This window comes from Trachemys scripta, chromosome 3, assembly GCF_013100865.1.
Source record: "Trachemys scripta elegans isolate TJP31775 chromosome 3, CAS_Tse_1.0, whole genome shotgun sequence".
Classification (NCBI taxonomy): domain Eukaryota; kingdom Metazoa; phylum Chordata; order Testudines; family Emydidae; genus Trachemys; species Trachemys scripta.
Window position 1 is genome coordinate 167,465,495 of NC_048300.1, and position 20,289 is coordinate 167,485,783.

At 39.3% G+C, this 20,289-nt stretch overlaps 1 protein-coding gene across 1 annotated transcript in view; it reads left to right on the plus strand.

The window, feature by feature from the left end:
• SNTG2 (syntrophin gamma 2) overlaps window positions 1-20,289 on the plus strand; it is a 247,329-nt gene that overhangs the window by 50,450 nt on the left and 176,590 nt on the right. The window contains exons 5-6 of the mRNA XM_034766904.1: window positions 11,474-11,517; window positions 11,639-11,680. Of these exons, the coding sequence (XP_034622795.1) occupies window positions 11,474-11,517; window positions 11,639-11,680 (86 nt within the window). The remainder of the gene's footprint in view (window positions 1-11,473; window positions 11,518-11,638; window positions 11,681-20,289) is intronic.

Sequence of the window (20,289 nt, forward strand, 5' to 3'; positions counted from 1 at the left end):
TGGCATTTCTTTCAACATGCCAAACAAACAAACAAAAAAAGATGGAACTCACAAGATGTTGTGAAGTATATATTTCAAATAATAAATAGAAATATATTGCATTTGTACACAGTACAGTCTTCGATCTCAAAGGTTACCCAACTGCTGTTAAGATAATATATAAAAAGAATTAAAAAAAATACTACTCTGCTCTCCTCCTGGTCACCACTGATATGGCACGTCTCTTAAGGTGGAACATGGCACATATTTATAAACTGAGAGATAAAGATGCAGCCATTTCTATCTTAGAGTGTTTTCTTGCCCCATAAAGATGAGATCAAATGAAGAGGATCTGGTTGTCTGAATTTCTATAGAACCTAATTTATTTTACTCTCATAACTGATTTCCTGACATCCATTGTGATGAGAGCAGACATTGGGAGGGCATCCTTGCAAATTCAGCTTAGACACCATGTCTAGATGTTTCTCCATTAGGTTTGCATTGGAGGATTCTATCCTTAGAGGCTGAGACAACTTCCAGATTTCTCTAGCTCTACTTCAGAAATATGGTAGAAGAGTCTTTACTTTTAGGAACATCCAAATAGCCGAACTCATGCAAAAAATGGTAAGGCTGAGGATCTTGTTATATGAATTTCTTTCCTCTCAACTCCCTCATTGTGTATATTAAATAAACTTAGATTACTCCACCTTCGTGGTGTGCCTTCTTGCTCTTCTCCCAAACAACATGCCAAACTGCAGTAGAAGCTCATGCCACCAGTCTGCCAATCTCAGAGAACTTTTTGAATGCCTGTAGTAAAAAGTCACCACTTAGAGAGAAGAGTGCTTAAATATGACAAAGCTCTACAGGCACTGCAGACCTATCAACATCCAGTGAATATTAGAGCAAGGGAGAATTCCCTGACCCCAGGGATCCTACCAGCTTTCTTAGTCTCCCACTGTTTTAACCTCTGCATTGGTCATTGTCCGAGTCAGGTCAGCACCCAGTACTTGTAGGAGTTCTGCATACCTATAGGCCCTCTGAGAAATAAGGTAATATTGGCCAGAGACCCAGAGGATCATTACAGTACCATCTCTCCTCTTCAGTCCCTTCTGTCAGGACAGGTAGGAGTTTTTTTCAAATTTCTCAACAGGAGTCAGAAATCTTCTAATGGAACCATCCAGGCGAAGAGCTCTGAATGAATTCTAATTCTTTATATGGGCTTTTATTGTGGGACTTTAAGATGTTTTAAGTAGAATTCTTAAATGTTCATTTCACCTTTTGATCCCAGTTCCCATTTGGACTTTCCTGTTCATCTCATTTTATCTTTTTTGTTTCCTAGAGAACTATATTTGTTTACACAAAAACTATATTTACTCTTGTTAATACAGATCCCCGTGAGAATATTAAACATTGCTTATATTCCGGATATATTAGTTTTCCTTGCAAAATCTTGTTTAGAATTAGCCATCTGGGGAAAGTAAGCATTTTTTATAGGGAACTCTGATGACAAGCAGTTTGCTGCAAAGATCTGCTCATTTCTTTGCATCATCTGGAAAGGAAAAGTGAGCAGCTAAATCGGAGGTGGCAAATATTTGTCTGTGGGACAGAACTGCTCCTCTTGAAGCATTTCTTGTTAATGTTGGGGGCTGGCATGGCATATGCAGAATTTGGAATCTAAGCTTTCATTAAAAAAAATCTAGCAACCCCATAGTAGTGAAGAACATGCTGAAAACATTAACCAAGTCAAAGTGATGTAGGATTGTCTGCCTGCATCTGCAGACAGCCTGAAATAATAGTTCAGAAAGGCATGAACTGCCTTACATCCAATTAATTTCACTGCAATATTAATTTCAAAGCTTACTGGTGACACTTTGGATGTTGGAATTAACTATATAATTACTGATCATTTTAGTGGATGTAATGTGGAAATGGATAGGACAGCAGCCTACAGGGGGTGAATTTGTGAATTGCTGTATTGAACTGCAGTGGTAAGAAAGACAGACAAAAATAGAGGAGGATGTGGAAGAAAGAGCCATTAATAGTGGTGATTCTAGAAGGGAATACGTTTTCCTACTGCAACATGTTAAATGTGCCAATAAAGTTATGAACCAGGGCTGGTTTAATTGCTTTTGATGAAAAATTAGGTTTTCAACTTTTTTTCTTTTTTGCAAAGTGTTTGCTTTCCATAGCTAATTTTGATTTTTGTGTTGAAATATTTTTGCTGAAACCTGAAATGTTTTGTCTGAACATGTGAGTTGTTGTGCCTCATGGGGGTTGTAGTTTGCGTCTCATGTTCCCGTCCACCTCTGTGTCTGGGATTCCCAGCTAGTCTACATCTCCTGTTATTCACCACATCCAGGGATTCAATGATACACAAGAGAATGGAATGACACACTAGAACTCCAATTTTCAGCCATTTTTTTTTGTTTTAATGAAAAAAACAAAATTTTCCATGGCATTTTGACAAAAATGAACATTTTGTCATTGTTGTGGCAAATTTCTGTGGGGGAGGGGGAAGCCAATTTTCTTTATTCTGAATAAAGATTGATAACTTAAAGTTTAGTTACTACATAAATGCTGTAATGCACCCTTGCTCTCTTTGCAGTCCTTCTATTGACATGAGTAAATTTATACTCCAGTCCACCGGCCATAATTAAAAATAGATTTTGGTCCTCTCCACAGAATGGGTTTTACACCCCTGAACTAAAGGTAGAAAAATAATATTTCTCTATTCTCCTCTAATTAAAAGGTTGCTGTTTTTCTTAAAAAAACACATACACACACACACATATATATATATATATATATGTTAACAGTAATTTAGGACAGGAAGTGAAGAACACCATCACCTCTAATTGGAATGCCCAGTGAAATTAAATCAGGAATTTAAGTAATTACCCACATTGGAATTTGGCTAGAACACTGAGAGCTTGTCTACACTGCCCCACAGTGAGCAGTGAGGGGGTTAACAGCAGTGCACTCCAAAGTGCTGTAAGCACCCTTGTGTGGACACCATGGGTGTGAACTAAAAGATTCCTAGTTCACATTAATGTAATCCTCTTCAAACAGGAAACCACTAATGCAAACTCAGAACCTTTTAGTTCATGGTATCCATATGGGGGAGTTGATGAGCACTGCTATTCATATCCCCATAGAGTGAACTGTGGAGCGGTATAGACATATCCTGAGACTCACATCTCTGCCTTTATTAAAAAAGGGATGAAGGATTTTCAGTGACCACAAGTAGTTGTGAGTAAGGAACTTGGCTTTACATCTATTTTCTTTCCAATAGCACTGTTCGTCCTAGGAACATAGGGTATGTCTACACTGCAATTAAAAACCCATGGCTGGCTACCCATCAGCTACTCAGGCTTATGGAGCTCAGGTCATTCTGGGACTCCACAAGGGGGTTGGGTCCCAGATAGGGTGACCAGATAGCAGGTCTGAAAAATCAGGACCTTTTTTTTTCTGGCGGGGGAAGAAGAGGGCGGAAGAGGGGATGGTTATAGTTGTCTATGTAAGACAAATATCAGGATGTCTGGTTACCCTAGTCCCAGAGCTCAGGTTTCAGCCTGAGCCTGAACATATACACCACGATTAAACAGCCTCTTAGCCCAAGTCCCTCAAGCCACAGTCAGGTGACATGGGCCAGCTGCAGGTATTTCATTGCAGTGTAGACATCTCCATAATGATCCCCTGACATCATGCTAGGGCACTAGTTCCATACTGAATCATGAGAAGAGTTAAACTTGCTGAATCAATAGCATCACTGGTTATTCAGTCTATTTTTAAGGGCTTCCCATCCAAGTACTCAGGAGGGCTGATCCTACTTGATTTGTGAAATCTGATGCAATTACATCCTGAGGTAGTCTGGCTGAAGACTTACTCTACAGGCTTGCTGTAGGAATTTATATATGGTTTATAAGCTTTATTTCATACTAGTGTAAGGTCAGAGCTTATTATTGTGTTGTAGAAATTGCTTTCTCCCTTCCATTTCAACAATACTGTGTGAAATAAGGCTCACAGCATTACAAATTCATACAATTCTCCTCTCAATAAGTTTATGTGTGAGCATCTTAGCACTATAGTAATCTTGGGACAGTAAATAAAAGCTATGAAACTACATTTTGAGCGGTGTCAGTGGGGGAAAAAAGTAGTAAGCAAGAATAGATAAACCATAGTTAGAATAAAATGACCAAGTTTATTCTCTGAGGTTTCCTCTTGCCAAGAAAATCATACTTAGTTAATATATTTATTTCTTTTAAAACTGCTTGGTTTATTCCCCAAGACCTGTTTTCCTAATTATATTTTTATAAAATAGTAGGTATTATATTATATCCATCACTGTAATTATGATGCTGGAGTAAATGCCAGAGTATCTCTTTTAAACTAGGTCTACCCTTCACATTTTTTTTTTTTTTTTTTTTTAATTACAGCCTTTGAGCCATTAGTACACAGCAATCACATCTACTTTTTCTGGCTTCTTCTCAAGATTCTACAGTATATATCAATGTTCTTTAAAACTTTGTCTACAATTCAAGTTTAAACAATGTTAAAACCATTTGTAGCTATGTCCCAGATAACCACCCTTTCCCAGAGGAAATTGACAAGAGTGAATGAGCTAAATTTACTAACAGTGTTTCGCTATAAAATCAAAAGGAATTGTTACATTTTGGGAGAAGAAATTAAGAAATTGACATCAGACACGATGATAGACAGATCCATAATTAAAGTGAATATGCTAGGCAAAAACTGCTCAGTTGTGGTTTTTGTTTTTTCTTATAATAAATATGTTAAAATAATGTTATTTTGGTTGCAAAGAAAAAGACTTGAAAGTTAGGAAATGCCACACGTAGAGGAACCTTACAAGATACAGTTCATCCTTAATTCTGTCTTTGTACATGTTAAACTCTGCATTAAATAGGCAAGCATGCTGTGGAAAAAAATATTTAAAGACTGTGATAATTCAAACACAAAAATTAGAGTTGCACTGCCCTTTCCTAACTTTCAAATGATTGACTTTGCAACCAAAGCAACTTTCTTTTAATGTAGGGAATGTAGGGTTAATGTAATTTCCTGGGATTTTTAAAAAGAAATATGGGTGAAAACAAATTCTGTTGTGTTAAACTATAACAAACTCCGGTATCATCAGATGGGTTTGACTTTGAACCTTCAATACCACTGCAAAGACCTATTCTATTTGAGCTACAGGATTAACTTAAATTATCTGGCAGCAGCACAGGGCCCGTTACCCCTAGGGGAAGAACGCGCTACAAAAACCATGTGCTGGCTCCAAGGAGTGATTAGGTGAGCCTGGCCTGGCTTTCTCCTTCCTCCCAACTCCCAGAGGCTGGCTGTGGGGAGAGAGAAGACCTGCTGCTTTGGTTAGTGCCCCAAAAGTGGGGTGGGATTTTGTGAGCACCAGGTACCAGGTCTTAGGCTAGTTGAGAGAAGGGAAGTCTGGCTTGGTTTTCTTTCCCATTCTTATACACACATACACTGCAGCTACAGCTGTGGAAAGGATCACACACTGTATTTCAAAGAATACATGACAGGATTGGACTTTTAAAAATAAATATATATAATGCATTTCTTCATGCAGTAACATATTCAGATCTGGATAACATGGCCTTATCTAGGCATGGCAGATTTTTCTTTACCATGATGGAGAATTGCTCCATATCATGTAGAGGGTGTTTTAATTCCGCTTTAGTATATTAAAAATTGTTAGTCATTAAAAAAATGTATTCACACATTTTGCTTAATAATATTCCTTCTGGAAGCTCTAAAATGATGATATGGGAAATGTTTTATGTGCATTTTAGGGGGTGAGTTATCAGCTTTTCTTCCTATGGTGAATAGGAGAAAAGATTCATATGTAAATAGGAGACAAGAACAAGCCAAGAAAAGCTTGTTGCCAGGAACAGAGATTAAAGACTTGTAGGGGTTGTTTGCTCAGGACAAATGGAGTGAGAATGAATATGATCTGATAAAGTTTGGCTTTAATGAACTGTACACTAGCAAGGCACAATTTTCACTGTTCTGGCTGATACAGTGCTACTTTGAATATAATATAAGATAAAGATGGTTAATTGCTCCCCTTTGGATTAAAATAAGCAAACTTCAGCAATTGTATTTCTAACCATTCAGGATAAAGATAGTGCCCTACTCATAAGCCCCAGGGCAATCAATCATACTAAAAAGATCTGTATGTTTCTAAATGTGCTTGCATATTATATCTCCTAAAAATTCATTTGAGAATGCAGTGGATTTGGATGCTACTATTTCAATGAATGCCCTAACAGTACTTCTATTCTGTTTGTCTGTAAGAATTCACATCCAAAAATACCACTTAAACATAATAAAATAGATATTTTACAAGAAACGGGGTGAGGATATGTATTGTGGCAAACCTTTGAAAATATGCACACTAACTTATATGTCAACTCCTGTCCGTGCATGCTGACTCTGTCTGTGCATAGAATATGAAGGTACATGTCAGGATTTGCATAATTCAGGTGTGCTGAAGTTTGTGCTTGTACCATTTAGCATTCACACTTGATAATTTAGGCGTCTACAGCTTATGGCTAGCCCTCTTGTACGAACACAAATGCAATACCTACAGTCCTGATGAATGGGGAAAAAACAAACAAAACAGAGAAAGAAAACAACTGCTAGTTCTTTCAGACCATCCCTTATCTGATGAAGGCTTGTTTTTCACACTATAATGTTTTGTCTGTTTATTTTTAATTTACTGAGCTGAAGAAGGCCCTTGCCCTGGGAGAGTTTTTCACAGTCTAATAGACTCTTTCTATTTTGTACCATTACTCCTAGTTAAAACACATTGGGCCACCCTGAAGTTTTCCTCCCAATTTACTATAATCTATTAATGTAATTAGTGTACTGTTTACTCCTCTTTCAGATAATTAATGAAGATGTTGAGTAAGAGCGGGTCTAACACTAATCCCTAAGGCAACCACTAAGCATTCCTGTAAAACATTATACAGTGCTGCTTATCATTACTCTGTGCTTATTTTCTTTCAGAAATTGTTAGAATCATAGAATCATAGACTTTAAGGTCAGAAGGGACCATTATGATCATCTAGTCTGACCTCCTGCACAACGCAAGCCACAGAATCTCACCCACCCACTCCTGTATCAAACCTATGTCTGAGCTATTGAAGTCCTCAAATCATGGTTTAAAGACTTTAAGGTGCAGAGAATTTTCCAGCAAGTGACCCATGCCCCATGCTGCAGAGGAAGGCAAAAATCCCCCAGGGCCTCTGACAATCTACCCTGGAGGAAAATTCCTTCCCAACCCCAAATATGGTGATCAGCTAAACCCTGAGCATGTGGGCAAGACTCACCACCCAGACACCCAGGAAAGAATTCTCTGTAGTAACTCAGATCCCATCCCATCTAACATCCCATCACAGGCCATTGGGCATATTTACCGCTAATAGTCAAAGACCAATTAATTGCCAAATTTAGGCTATCCCATCATACCATCCCCTCCATAAACTTATCAAGCTTAGTCTTGAAGCCAGATATGTCTTTTGCCCTCGCTGTTCCCCTTGGAAGGCTGTTCCAGAACTTCACTCCTCTGATGGTTAGAAACCTTCGTCTAATTTCAAGTCTAAATTTCCTGATGGCCAGTTCAAGTCAGTCTGAAATACTGTTTTTTCAGGTATAACTTTATGAAATATTATGTCCTCATGCTTTAGTGAAGTCCAGGAATGTTTCATTTATTGATTCTGTGAAAAAAGTGATCAAGTTTGTCTCGCATGATACTGACCCGTTCATTGTTTTGTTATCTTTTGAATTGTTAGAGATGCTTTTCTCTCAAGTGGTCCCTGTTTTATAAGGAATTAAAGCTACACATGACAACTGGCAATTCCTAGGTTCAGTCTTTTTCTTATTTTGAAGTTCTAGTAGAATATTTGGCTATGATTTTCTTTTCCCCAGTCGTCTGTTACTATGGGTAAGTCTACACTGCGATAAACCTGCAACATTGAGTCTTAGAGCCCAGGTCAGCTGACTTGAGCTTGCAGAGCTCAGACTGTGGGGCTAAAAAGAGCAGTGTAGACATTCAGGTTCAGGTTGGAGCCAGGGCTATCAGACCCATTCCCCTGGAAGGGGTCTCAGAGCTTCAGTCCTGAGTCCAAATGTCCAGCCCGAACTCCAGCCCTGTCCACTGGTCATGCTATTGTGTTCAAGCGGCGCGCACACCCCCAGACAGGAGAGGCAGACAGCTGCGTGAAAGGGATGGGGGCAGGGCTGTGGGTTGTACAGCCGCATCAGAGGAGCTGCTGGCATGGGACGCTGGCTTCTGGGAGCGGTGACCCCACGTTGTGCTCCTTTTGCGGTTGCAGTTCCCGGGAGAGCCCTGTGGTTCCGCGGATATAAATCGGTATCCGTGGATATCCGCATCCACGGGTATAAATGTGTATCCACACACGACTCTATAAATCAGGTATCAGAGGGGTAGCCGTGTTAGTCTGAATCTGTAAAAAGCAACAGAGGGTCCTGTGGCACCTTTGAGACTAACAGAAGAATTGGGAGCATAAGCTTTCGTGGGTAAGAACCTCACTTCTTCAGATGCCTCTGAAGAAGTGGCATCTGAAGAAGTGAGGTTCTTACCCACAAAAGCTTATGCTCCCAGTACTTCTGTTAGTCTCAAAGGTGCCACAGGACCCTCTGTTGCTTTTTACAGATTCAGACTAACATGGCTACCCCTCTGATACTTGGTTTTTGAATGTTACAATTCTTGATTTCTGATTTGTGTCCATTTATTCTTTTGTGTAGAGACTGTCCGGTTTAGCCAATGTACATGGCAGAGCGGCATTTCTGGCACATGATGGCATATATCACATAGGTAGATGTCCAGGTGAACGAGCCCTTGATGGCGTGGCTGATGTGATTAGGTCCTATGAAGGTGTCCCTTGAATAGATATTTGGACAGAGTTGGCAACGGGGTTTGTGAGTTGGTAACGGGGTTTGTTGCAGGGATTGGTTCAGGGGCTCATTCACCTGCACATCTGGAATTAATTTGCAAACTTGACACCATCAAATTAGGCCTGAATAAAGACTGGGAGTGGCTGGGTCACTGCAAAAAGTAATTTTCCCTCTGTTGATATTCATCCCTTCTTGTCAACTGTTGGGAATGGGCCACATCCACCCTAATTGAATTGGCTTCGTTAGCACTGACCCCCCACTTGGTAAGGCAACTCCCATCTTTTCATGTGCTGTATAATTATACCTGCCTACTTTTTTTCACTCCATGCATTTCATGAAAGCTTATGACCAAATAAATGTGTTAGTTTCTAAGGTGCCACAAGGACTCCTCGTTGTTTTTGTGTAAGACAGTGTTTATAGATGTAGTGCTTCTTGTGAAAGAATGGATGTGGTGATGCCTTTGAGTTTAAAATATACCTATTTTGCAGTACTTTCTGCCTTCCAAGTTTATGCATTCACCTGCTTTTTGATCCAGTAAAATATTTTAACCTGTGTTTTGTCTTCTGGTACATACTTGTAACTGGCTGTTGTCTGGGTATCTAAATGGTGTGTCCTTTAGAATCGGGTTCATCACTGCCAGTGACGTTCTGGGGAGAGCCATTTTCCATTTTAAATTTAAACTCATGGACTGGAGTATAAATTGTAGTCCATTTACTGATCTCAATCCAGAGCAGATCTCTCATCAATATCACTAGAAAGTTTGCACAAAAATCAAGCATACAGCATGGCTTTTATGGAGTAACTAAACATTTACTTATTATTGCTAAGTGCCTTATTTTGATGTTCACTCAGTGAAATAATATGCTCACCTTTCTGATCACGGCAATCAGGAGGTGCATTTGCAGCACATGTAGGCGTACCCAAGCTAGCTTTGATTGACCACACTTGCTAAAAATAGCAGTATAGTTGTGGTGGTATGGGTGCTGGCACAGGCTACCACCTGAGTACAATCCCACCTGGGACCATAAGTAGATACACAGGAGGCTATCCTGTGTCACCACCTATTCCACCACAGCAGCACTGCTATTTTTAGTGAGCTAGCATGAGTAGAGGTAGCCTGGGTGTAGGGTGACCAGATGTCCTGATTTTATAGGGACAGTCCGGATTTTTGGGTCCTTTTCTTATATAGGCTCCTATTATCCTCCCACCCCCTGTCCCAGTTTTTCACATTTGCTGTCTGGTCACCCTGCCTGGGTGTGCCTACTTATGCTGTCCCAACTGCATCATAGACATATCCTACGTTTCTTTTGTTTCTATTTCCCTCACTATAGGCTGACTTTATATATATATATATATACATACACCAGAGATTGCAAGCATGATTATTCTTTTGAAATACAAGGTAAGTTAGAATCCCCAAAAAGCATTTACATTACATTAATAGTATCTACAAGCTGTCATTTAAAATAGATTAATGGAAAATAATTAAATGGTGCCTAAATACTAACAAATATTAAGTAAAGGTACTTATTTTATCCAACCAAAGTGATGGCACCAAATTCAACCCTGATGTAACTCCAATGTCTTAAGAAACAAAACTATTTTGAATGAAAGCTTCATTGTTCATATTGTCAAATCCAATATGGCAGAAGCTGAGAAAGTACCGTATGGTCAGACTCTTCCTTCCCTCCATTTCACTCTCCCAAAATATTAAGTTGAGTGTTATATTTTTAAAATCTTGTAAGTCTCAGGCCCACATGTGTGCTTAACTTTCAGCACATGAGTAGTCTCAAAAGAGACTACCTGGGTGCTTAAGGTTAACCAAATCAGTGTTTGCAGGATCAGGGTGTGAACAGCCAGCCATCTTTTATCAGATGGTAAGCTCCCTGAATGCACATTGAAAACTCATGTCCTCAGAAGTAGGTGAAATTCACCTCCCAAAAGTGACTGTTCACATTTGAAGCAGCTTTGTTGTGTGTGCCCTTTCAGGGTGTCATTCCTGTTGATTTCAGTATGTAGAAAATATGCAAATTACTAGTTGAAATAATATGTTGTGTTATTCTCCTGAACAGAGTGAACTCAAACTTCATCTTAAGTAGTTTTATTAAATTCTAGGCACAGCTTCTTTCATTATACCAGTTCCTGTAAATTTGTTCCAGGCAAAAAAAAAAAAAAAAAAAAAGATGCTAAGTAGCTTCTAAAATTCCTATTTTACTGTCTGAGCAAGACTAATGAAAAATGTGAATATCACTTTCCACATAATTTAATGAAATCATTCATTAGTGAGAAATAACATTTGTGTTCCATATTAAATAAATCCTTTGTGCATGGAAAGTAACTCTCTTAATTTGCTTAAAATTGGTACCAATCTATTTAGCTTTACTGGCTGATTCCTGATTGTTATGCCGCTGGCATTTTCAAAAGAAAATTAGTTTAAAATGTTACACAGTTACAAAGAGTGTGCTTAAGCAAGTGCTGAAGCAATATCTGTCATTATTTAAGTCTTTCACTTAACATACTGCTTTTGTAACCCCCACAGCTGACCAAACAGGGATGTTATTTATAGGAGATGCACTAATACAGGTCAGTAAATTGTACATTTATTCCACACACATGCTTGTTTTAAGCATGTTTTAATGTTTATTTTTATTACATTATTTATATGTTACAAATCACTTTCTTTCTATGGTATATTCATTTTTAGGTTAATGGCATAAATGTAGAAAGTGCTTCCCATGAAGAAGTGGTAAGTTTTATGTAACTTTTATACTTTAATATCAGATGAAATATTTGAGGTGCATATAAAATAATGAAAATGATGGCATGTTGTGTACCCTGTACTCAGTATGGCCCTGAGCCTACATTTCCTTAATGGGAACTTTGCCATTGACTTCAATCAGATCTGGATCTCACTCTATATTGCTACAAAATAGATACTGCACAAAAAAAACTGCTTAAATCCATAGGAAAGAAATGCTGCAACACAGTCCAGATACCTGACATTATCTTTCTAATGCATGAAAAGTTTCTTCCATATAAACCATTCATAAGGCTACTACTCACCCTTGAAAATTGCATATAATACATTAAGATATCCATGTGCCTACACAAGAATAAACAGTTTTATTCTTTAAGACCTACTGCTGAAAATATGAAGACTATGCATTGTCAGTTAGTCTATGGTACAGTTGTAAATGTTGAAAAGATAATTTCCATATGCATTCACAATCTAGTATGAATACATTGAAAACATTTCTTATTCCCATATGTGATGGGATGCACCATTCACCACTGGGCTGGTGCCTCCTTCTGGTACTCTGGGGATTAGCTCGAGGCCAATGTCAATTCCTCCATCTCTGTCATCCCCCTGCAGCCCCTTTTGCAGCCTCAGGAACCACAGTGTCCTCTTTGTGGCTCAGCCCTCTGGCTGTGACACTATCTGTGTTTCCCACTTCCGGGTGGATTTAGTTCCTTAATAGTCCTAGGCAGGCTTCCTGCTTATGGCTTCAGTGCCATTCACCCAGTTGGCAGGGAACCCAGGCCTGATTACTTCTCTGGGTTCCAGCCCAGGGACCTTCAGCTCAGCAGTCTGGGCCTTCACTCTCTGGTCTCACTGCTCTCTCCCTGGGCTGCTTCCTACTAGTGGTTCCCCTCTTCTTCCTGGGCCTACCAGTTCCCAAAGTGTCCTCACTTTTCCCAAGGAGTGACTGCAGCTTGAAGTCCCTACTCACTTCTCCCTTACTCCTGGGAGTGTCCACTTTTTCCCAGTAGCCCCTTCTGCTTTCAGCTCCTGGGCTTTATAGGACCCATTTATTCTTATCCAGCTGAGCCTCCTTAATTAGTTGCCTAATTGGTTAATTGGCCCATCTGGCCTGCATTAAATCCTGCAGGGTGAGTGTGGGGCAGAAACCCCATCACACCATGTGTAAGAAAAAGGTAGAAAATCTACCTACCATATTAGAGCCCTTCCAGCATTGAAAATATATTGAAATACCCATCTGATAGGTCTTGCAAAGCTCGCATTAATGTCAGTAGTACAGAATCAGGCACTGAAGAGGGTTCTATAAACAATCAGATTTCTAGCTTTAGCTGCTGACATTTGAAAATTGGGTCCTTCTGTGGGAAAAGGGCTTGATCTTTCAAGGTGCTGATCACTCTCCATTTCCACAGACTTCAGCAGGAGTAGAGTGGACTCAAGACTTTGTAGTAGTGCTCAGCACCTTGCAGGATTGATCCCTGTAAGGACTGAGGAGTAGAGAATATGTTTAAGCAACTAGACATTGCTATTTGCAGAATCAAGTAATTTTTCTGCTTAATCCCAAAGAAGCAGTATCTTGTTGAAAACATAGGGATATCTAATGTACAGAGTGAACAGTATCATGTGAAGCTGTGACTTGATGATAAGGCATTACATGACCTTTTATAACTTGCAGGCTTTCTGAGGCAGGGATCATTTCTGTAGTTGTATGTGTACAGTGCCTAGCACAATCGAGCACTGTTCTGTCATGAGGGCCTCTACATATTATGGGAATACAAATAAAAATAACATGTTAATAAACATGACATACTTAATAAGGATTATTCAGTCTTTCCATAAATGCCTTAGCTTGGATTTTGGATGTAAAGAATAAAATATTTGGAGTGGAGGGAATGGGAGGAATAGAGAAAGCATAGCTGATATACAGTAATTTAGAATTTCAGTTCCAGATATAAATCATGTGTAAGAGATTATCAGATGTGCAGACAGATCATTTGTTTGTTGCCAAATAAAGTATGTAAGGGTTAGTCCAAGGTGGAGAGGATTGTTCCATTTTAGTCCAGCAAGATTCCTAAGTAAAAGTGAAAGATTGTTTTGAACTGGGAATGTAGAAAATAAAATATAAATAAATAAATAAATAAATAAAGTCTGATACATACATACTTGCTTTTCCTTTTTTCTGCTGAAGACAACTAATTTTTGGGAGGCCCTAATTCCAATGATTTTTGTATCGGTTTTTATGAGTCTTAAAGTGAATGGAACTATGATAGAACAATGTACTACCTCTAGTTAAAACAACGAGGAGTCCTTGTGGCACCTTAGAGACTAACAAATTTATTTGGGCATAAGCTTTCATGGGCTAGAACCCACTTCATCGGATGCATGAAGTGAAAAATACAGGAGAAGGTATAAATACATGATAGGATGAGGGTTGCTTTACCAAGTGTGAGGTCAGTCTAACAGCAGGATACCAAGGAGGAAAAATAACTTTTGAAGTGGTAAGAGAGTGGCCCATTACAGACAATTGACAAGAAGGTGTCTTCTTGTCTGATACCTCTAGTTAGAACATTTATTTTGATAATATTCATCTGGGGTATTCAAAAAGGGACTGTCTGCCAGTGACTTAAATTCTGAGGAGGAATATGATTTCTCATGAGTAGATCAGAAAGATTACCTGATATTGTTATGCCCATGTATTTGATTGAGCATTTGGTTTACTTAAAAGAAAAATTATCAAAAGAGGTTTTCTTTATTGTTTTATAGAACTGAGATGGCAAGAGAATCCGTCTTATCATGATTGAATGGAAGTTTCTCTTTGGGGAAAAACAAATTCTTTTATCTCTGCTTCATTGAAAAGGGTATTCTTTTTTAAATGAATTGTGGTTGCATTCTTATGAGGAAAACACTATAAAACACGGAATTATCCTTTTACTATAGAACACATTACTCTTTTATGTAATTCCTGTCATATACTTGTAAGTGCTTAGATACCATGGTGATAGGCACCTTAGAAATATCTCAGACAGCTGGATAATTGGGCAAATGTCATTAAAGCCATTACCACTGGAAATCACACATCAGAGACTAGAAAACTGATAAGCAAAGAGTTACTACTTTTATTTGCAGAAAACTTTACCATCAAACTGAATAAAGTATTGCCTAAAACAATAAACTGTAATAGATCCAGACAAGCAATGGGCAATGATACTACTTTTGCCTTATTTGGCATATATCATGATTATTGGGCCAAATCTTGAGAGGTGTTGACCACAGGCACTCTCATTGTTATCAATAAGAGTGAAGAATGCTCAGCTCCCCTAAGGATTTGTTCCATTGTTATTGCCATTATTAAATTTAAAGCACACCACCATAATGTTTACTGACTCTCTAAGCTAATAGTGTTTGCTATAGCACATTTGATTGATCAGCCTGATTGAAAATGAACCAGATCAATTTAATCTTGCATACAAATTACATACAGCACTTCTCTGGAACCCAACCCAACACAGTAGTGATTAAAAGTTCTCACCAGCTGACAGCTGTTTATTGGCTATGTGGAAATGAATATGGTAGCCTAAACCTAGTTCCTGGTGGACACGTTTTCACATCTCAAAAAACACCCCTACAGCTGGCACTAATGGCACTAACTTTTGATGGTCTCATCAAGAAGATGAAGGACTGAATGGGCAAAGAGACTGAATCTCCCCTTTCTTATGTAGATATGATCCTAGGTCAGGGTTAAAATACTGTTATGTAACCTCATGGTTATTTCCTGATGGATAAGCCTAGTCAGGCCAAATCCCCAAAGTAATGACACAGGCACAGTAAGAGGTAGAACCACAACCATTTATTATTGGCAGAGCTCCTGTTTTGGACATCATCAGCAGGACAAGTTCCCTTTCTCCTGATGGAGAAAGCATACCCGTACACTGAACTTCTTCACAGAATTACTTTCCACCAGCTGGGAGGAGCCACACTCCTTCAGGGCTGTTTCAGGAAATGCCAAGAAATATTCATTCAACCAGCCAGCACAGTACCTCGGTTACATTGCATTGGTGAGGAAGATTGGAGAAATGCTGCTGCTGTGTGTGGTATATCTAGGAACTCTGTGTAATCAATATGTGATACCTAATAAGAAACCTAAACAAAACATAGAGAAAAATTCTAAACAATATAGCCAAAAGCTCCAGAGAAGAAAGAGCTTTTTACTCCTTCTGTTGATGAAAAGAGACAAGTGCTGATATAGAGTTTTATTTGCCTACACCGCACCTTAATAAAGCTGAATCATTAAGCTAGGTTAAGTGGTGGTTCTTCAAGGTGGAGCTGGTCAAGCATCTCCCTTGGGACTGGAGATAGACCTGCAAATTGGACAACTGTATGTCACTGAGGCAAATCATGAGTAGGATTGGTGCATGGATGATGTGGTGCAGTCATGGGACTCTCAGCTTTGGGACATTCTCACCAGTGGGTAGGAAGGGAGTTAGGTGGACTACTGCCAAATAGCTGGAAGGGTGTTGTTATTCTCTGTGTGTGTATATATAATTTGGTTGCTGTGTTTTCCCACATTTATGAATGTGTTCCCTTCACCCTAACAAAGATTTACTTGTTTGTAAACAGACTCGGAATGCTTGCAAGTGGGGAAGTTCTGGCTGTTAAGGACACCCAGAATGGGTTTGTTTAATTTTCCTAGGTTCCTGGGAGGGGTCTTGAGTCAGTTCATATATTTGTAAAGAGGAACACTAGATGCATTGAACCCAGTCCTCACTGCTGCTCTTAACCACCTGGCAGAAGGTTTACACAATACATTCATAATCTCACTTTTATTCTGATCACTTACTGCCTGCTACAATATAACAAGGACCTAAGCCGCTCGGGGACAGTGGCCACTGAAACACAGCACATGGTGTAGAATCTAATTAGTTGTAAACTTTGAAAATAGTTTGCAAGCATTCCCTTTGTATCTTTCAGAATGTCAGGGCAACTTTCAAGTCCTACGGAGACCTTAGAGAGTTTTTTCCTTGTTATTAATTTTCACCATTTCAGAATAATTGCTAGTCCAATCACCAGCTAGGGAGGAGCTATGGCCAGCTGCAGATTGTTAAATTATCTCTCTTTTTTAAGCTGAAGGTTTCCTGTATATGTTCATTTGTAGTTTAGTGACAGGTGTTCAGTTTGGATAAATGTGTAATTGAACACTAATTTCAGATCTAAGCAAAGGGCCATCAGCAGCAGCAATGGGTGAGGAGGCTGGGAGAACAGGGCCTTTTTGGCCTCTGAAGCACAACTGGAGCCCTTGGGATCCTACCTCAGGATGACTGATGCTGGCAGCACTTCCGTAAGTGGCCTCCTATGTGACCACCAGCACTTCCAGGGGTAGAATTTAAAAGCTCCCAGCTCCCATGAACATCCAGCTGGAGCTCCCGTAGCAATGGCAACAATAATGCAGCTTCACAGCAAACTGCCTTTCCTGTTCTCTTCTACTCCTAATAGCAGAGCTTGCCTTTCTCTACATCAAAACTTTTAGGGCATGTCTATACTGCCCCACAGTTGGGACTACAGGGTTCCAAATAGCAGTGTGCACCAAAGTGCTGTGCTGTAACTCCCCCATGTGGACACTGCAGGTGTGAATTAAAAGATTCCTGTTTTGCAGTGCCCTTAGTCTTCTGGTCCCTGGGTGCTGGTGTTAATGGTCTTTTCTCTTGTTATCCATTTGTCCTTTGCCACCTGATAACTTGTCTTGTCAGTTCTACCTTACCATATTGTCTGTTCTGATTCTTCTGCACCTTACTTCCCCCATTTTTCCTAGTCTCAACACCTCCCCAAGGGTACATCCTTCTCACCACTCTTCTTGCCGTTATCCTTTTCTTCTACCTTCCCATTCACTGCCACTGCTCCATAGGCACCTTACAACCAGATAAAAGTACTGAAATATGCAGAGGGAATCTTCAGGTTACCAGTAAAGCTGCTTTGTGTTGGTAGACAAAGACAAATTGGCTACAGTGGGGGCCAGGAGTGGCTCTGTATGTTCGTTCCCTGTCTTAGGCCCTGAGTCAAGCAAGCATCCTTATTCAGAGCAACACTTAAGCAAGTGCTTCAATCCCATCAAAGTAAATGGGAGTTAAGTATTTTCTTGGATCAAGGCCTTAGAATATATGAAGTGGAGTTGGCTTATACAGGAATGCACTCTGAGATTTACTATGTCTTTAATTATTTTATCTGGATCACAAACGTTTTGGGTAGCTTAAAATACACCAAACAAAAAAGAAACAATTCCAGGGAAGATTGGAAGTTCCACTGTAAACTTGGCGTAATCTGTGCATTGAGACTATGTATGTTTTCATTTTCACACTAGCAGAAGACACAGGTCTGGCTCATCAAATCATGACAGCCTTCAAAACACCATGGATATAGGTAAAAGATTGGATGTATTCCAAGTGAGTTTACAATTGCTGCAGATAAGAAGTTTGGAAATTTCAGTTCAAGAATGTTGATGACTGAAAGAAAAATTGAAAACATGGAGATGAAGATTGATGGAAATGATACTTGTATAATAAATAGTACAAGAGACTCTGAAGTACTGAAAATAATTGAATATCCTTGAAAAAAAGCTTATTTTTTAGAAATATGATTGGTGGGGATTCAAAGAGGTGAAGACGGGAAACGGTGGTACAGTTTTTGTTTGATTGAGCTGGTGAAGGATTATTTTGCCTCCACAATAGCTAATCAGATCCTCACCTTATATAGTACAAACAGAACACACTTCCTCTGATAAACAGCATTCTAAACCTGGAATTGTCTCTTTCACAGTTCAAGACTCTTATTTTACCCTCTCATCAGTCTTTTTCTTCCTTGGCATTGGAAGTCATTTATGTTTATTAAAACAAGGAGTGGATATGTATTGTTTCCTCCTTTAATACTTTATTTGAAAGCCTACGTCTGTAACACACATTTTTCTTCAATGCTAATTTCCTACAAAAAGCAAAATTAAATCCCCTTGAAGTCAATGGAGAGATTCCTATTGACTTCAGTGGAGCTTGGCCAGGCCTTTTGATACCACATAAGTAATGTTTGTCAGTGTCTTCCTTTCATCTCAGAGCTCCCTGCCTTGTCACCCTTTGTCACTTGACAGATTTGAAAGTGTGTCACATTCACTATACTGTTTTCTGTAGTACTACATTGGATGAAGCTAGTATGTTACAGAGGTCTGGGGAAGATGGGGAAGGCTAGGTTTACATGACAATTTTAAAGAATTGCTTTAACAAGACTCTTATTTGTTTACATTTAGTTTTAGACTATTGTCAGATCATTGTTGGCAAGGATCATGTCCATGCAAAGAATTCCATATCTTAGAAAAGTCTGTAGTATATCAAACTATGCTGTGCCACCACCATTTACTCACAGCCCACATATCGTGGAATGTAGTCAGAAGTTGTATATGTATGGACATATAGTGAGGTGATGTATTTAATGTAGCTGATCAAATAATTTCTTGTTCATTTTTCCCATTGAATTCATGACTTAATTTCTCCATTATGTGACCAGATCTAATATTAAAGATACAATAATGTGGTAACCGCTGACAGAGGACTCTCTTTAAAAATGACTTGTAACAGGGTATAATGGACTTTTAAGATCAGAGGGGAAGTTTCAGGGTGAAACTAACCCATTTCAGTCATTCTGCAATAAAGACCCAGAGAATGACAGAGGCAGATGCTGTGGGCATGTCTTCACTGCAGACATACTTCGGGCTCTTTCCTGGGTTTTAGCCCAAATCTCCCTACTGTCTACACACACAAATCTTTTACTCAGGTCTTAGCTAATATCTGGAAAATTCCTAGACAACTGTTCTTTTTAGGTCCTGGGATCAGGGGCCTTGTAGTGTAGGGCAGGGTAGGGCAGAGCACTATGTCTCTGCCAAACAGGGCAAGTTCTATAAATCAGGGCAGCATATAATCTCCCTTCTTTGTCATAGGAAGGGAAACACTGGTAAAAAGAAGACTGGCTGCTAACCTCTCCCAGGCCAGGGAGAATGAGACTGAATTTAACTGACTATGCCTCCCAATTGTGGAGTAGCACTGCCAAACTCCCCACCCACGGAGGAATGCCTAGGGAGAAAGGGATGCTTGATAGTGAAGACTTTTGTTTTATGTATTTGAGAGGTTTTGCTGCCAGTCCTGGCAGTGCTGAGTGGAGATAAGGGCCAGCTTGATGAAGACAGTAATGACTATTGAGTTGGTGATATAGAATACTCAGCATTTACTGCTCCAGGTACACCAGATAAACATGGTACATTTCAGTACTTAAAAGGAGATAGCGTGGCATCATAATTGCTGTGTAACTGTAAAAGCTGAAATGCTGTGTCAGTCTATGTAAAATTTCTGCATGTACTAGGAAGGCAACCATTCTCCTCTTGATATGTGTTTATAATTTTCATTAGTATTAATTTTTCTAGGAATGTGTTAACTGTGTTGGAAAATATGGGCCTCAAACCCCAGTTTTTCTCTCAAATTAAACTGAAATCTACAGCACAAGCAGAACTGGGTGAGCACCTCACGTGTGATTCCTATCAGAGATGTTCTAGACCGGGAACCTTGTAT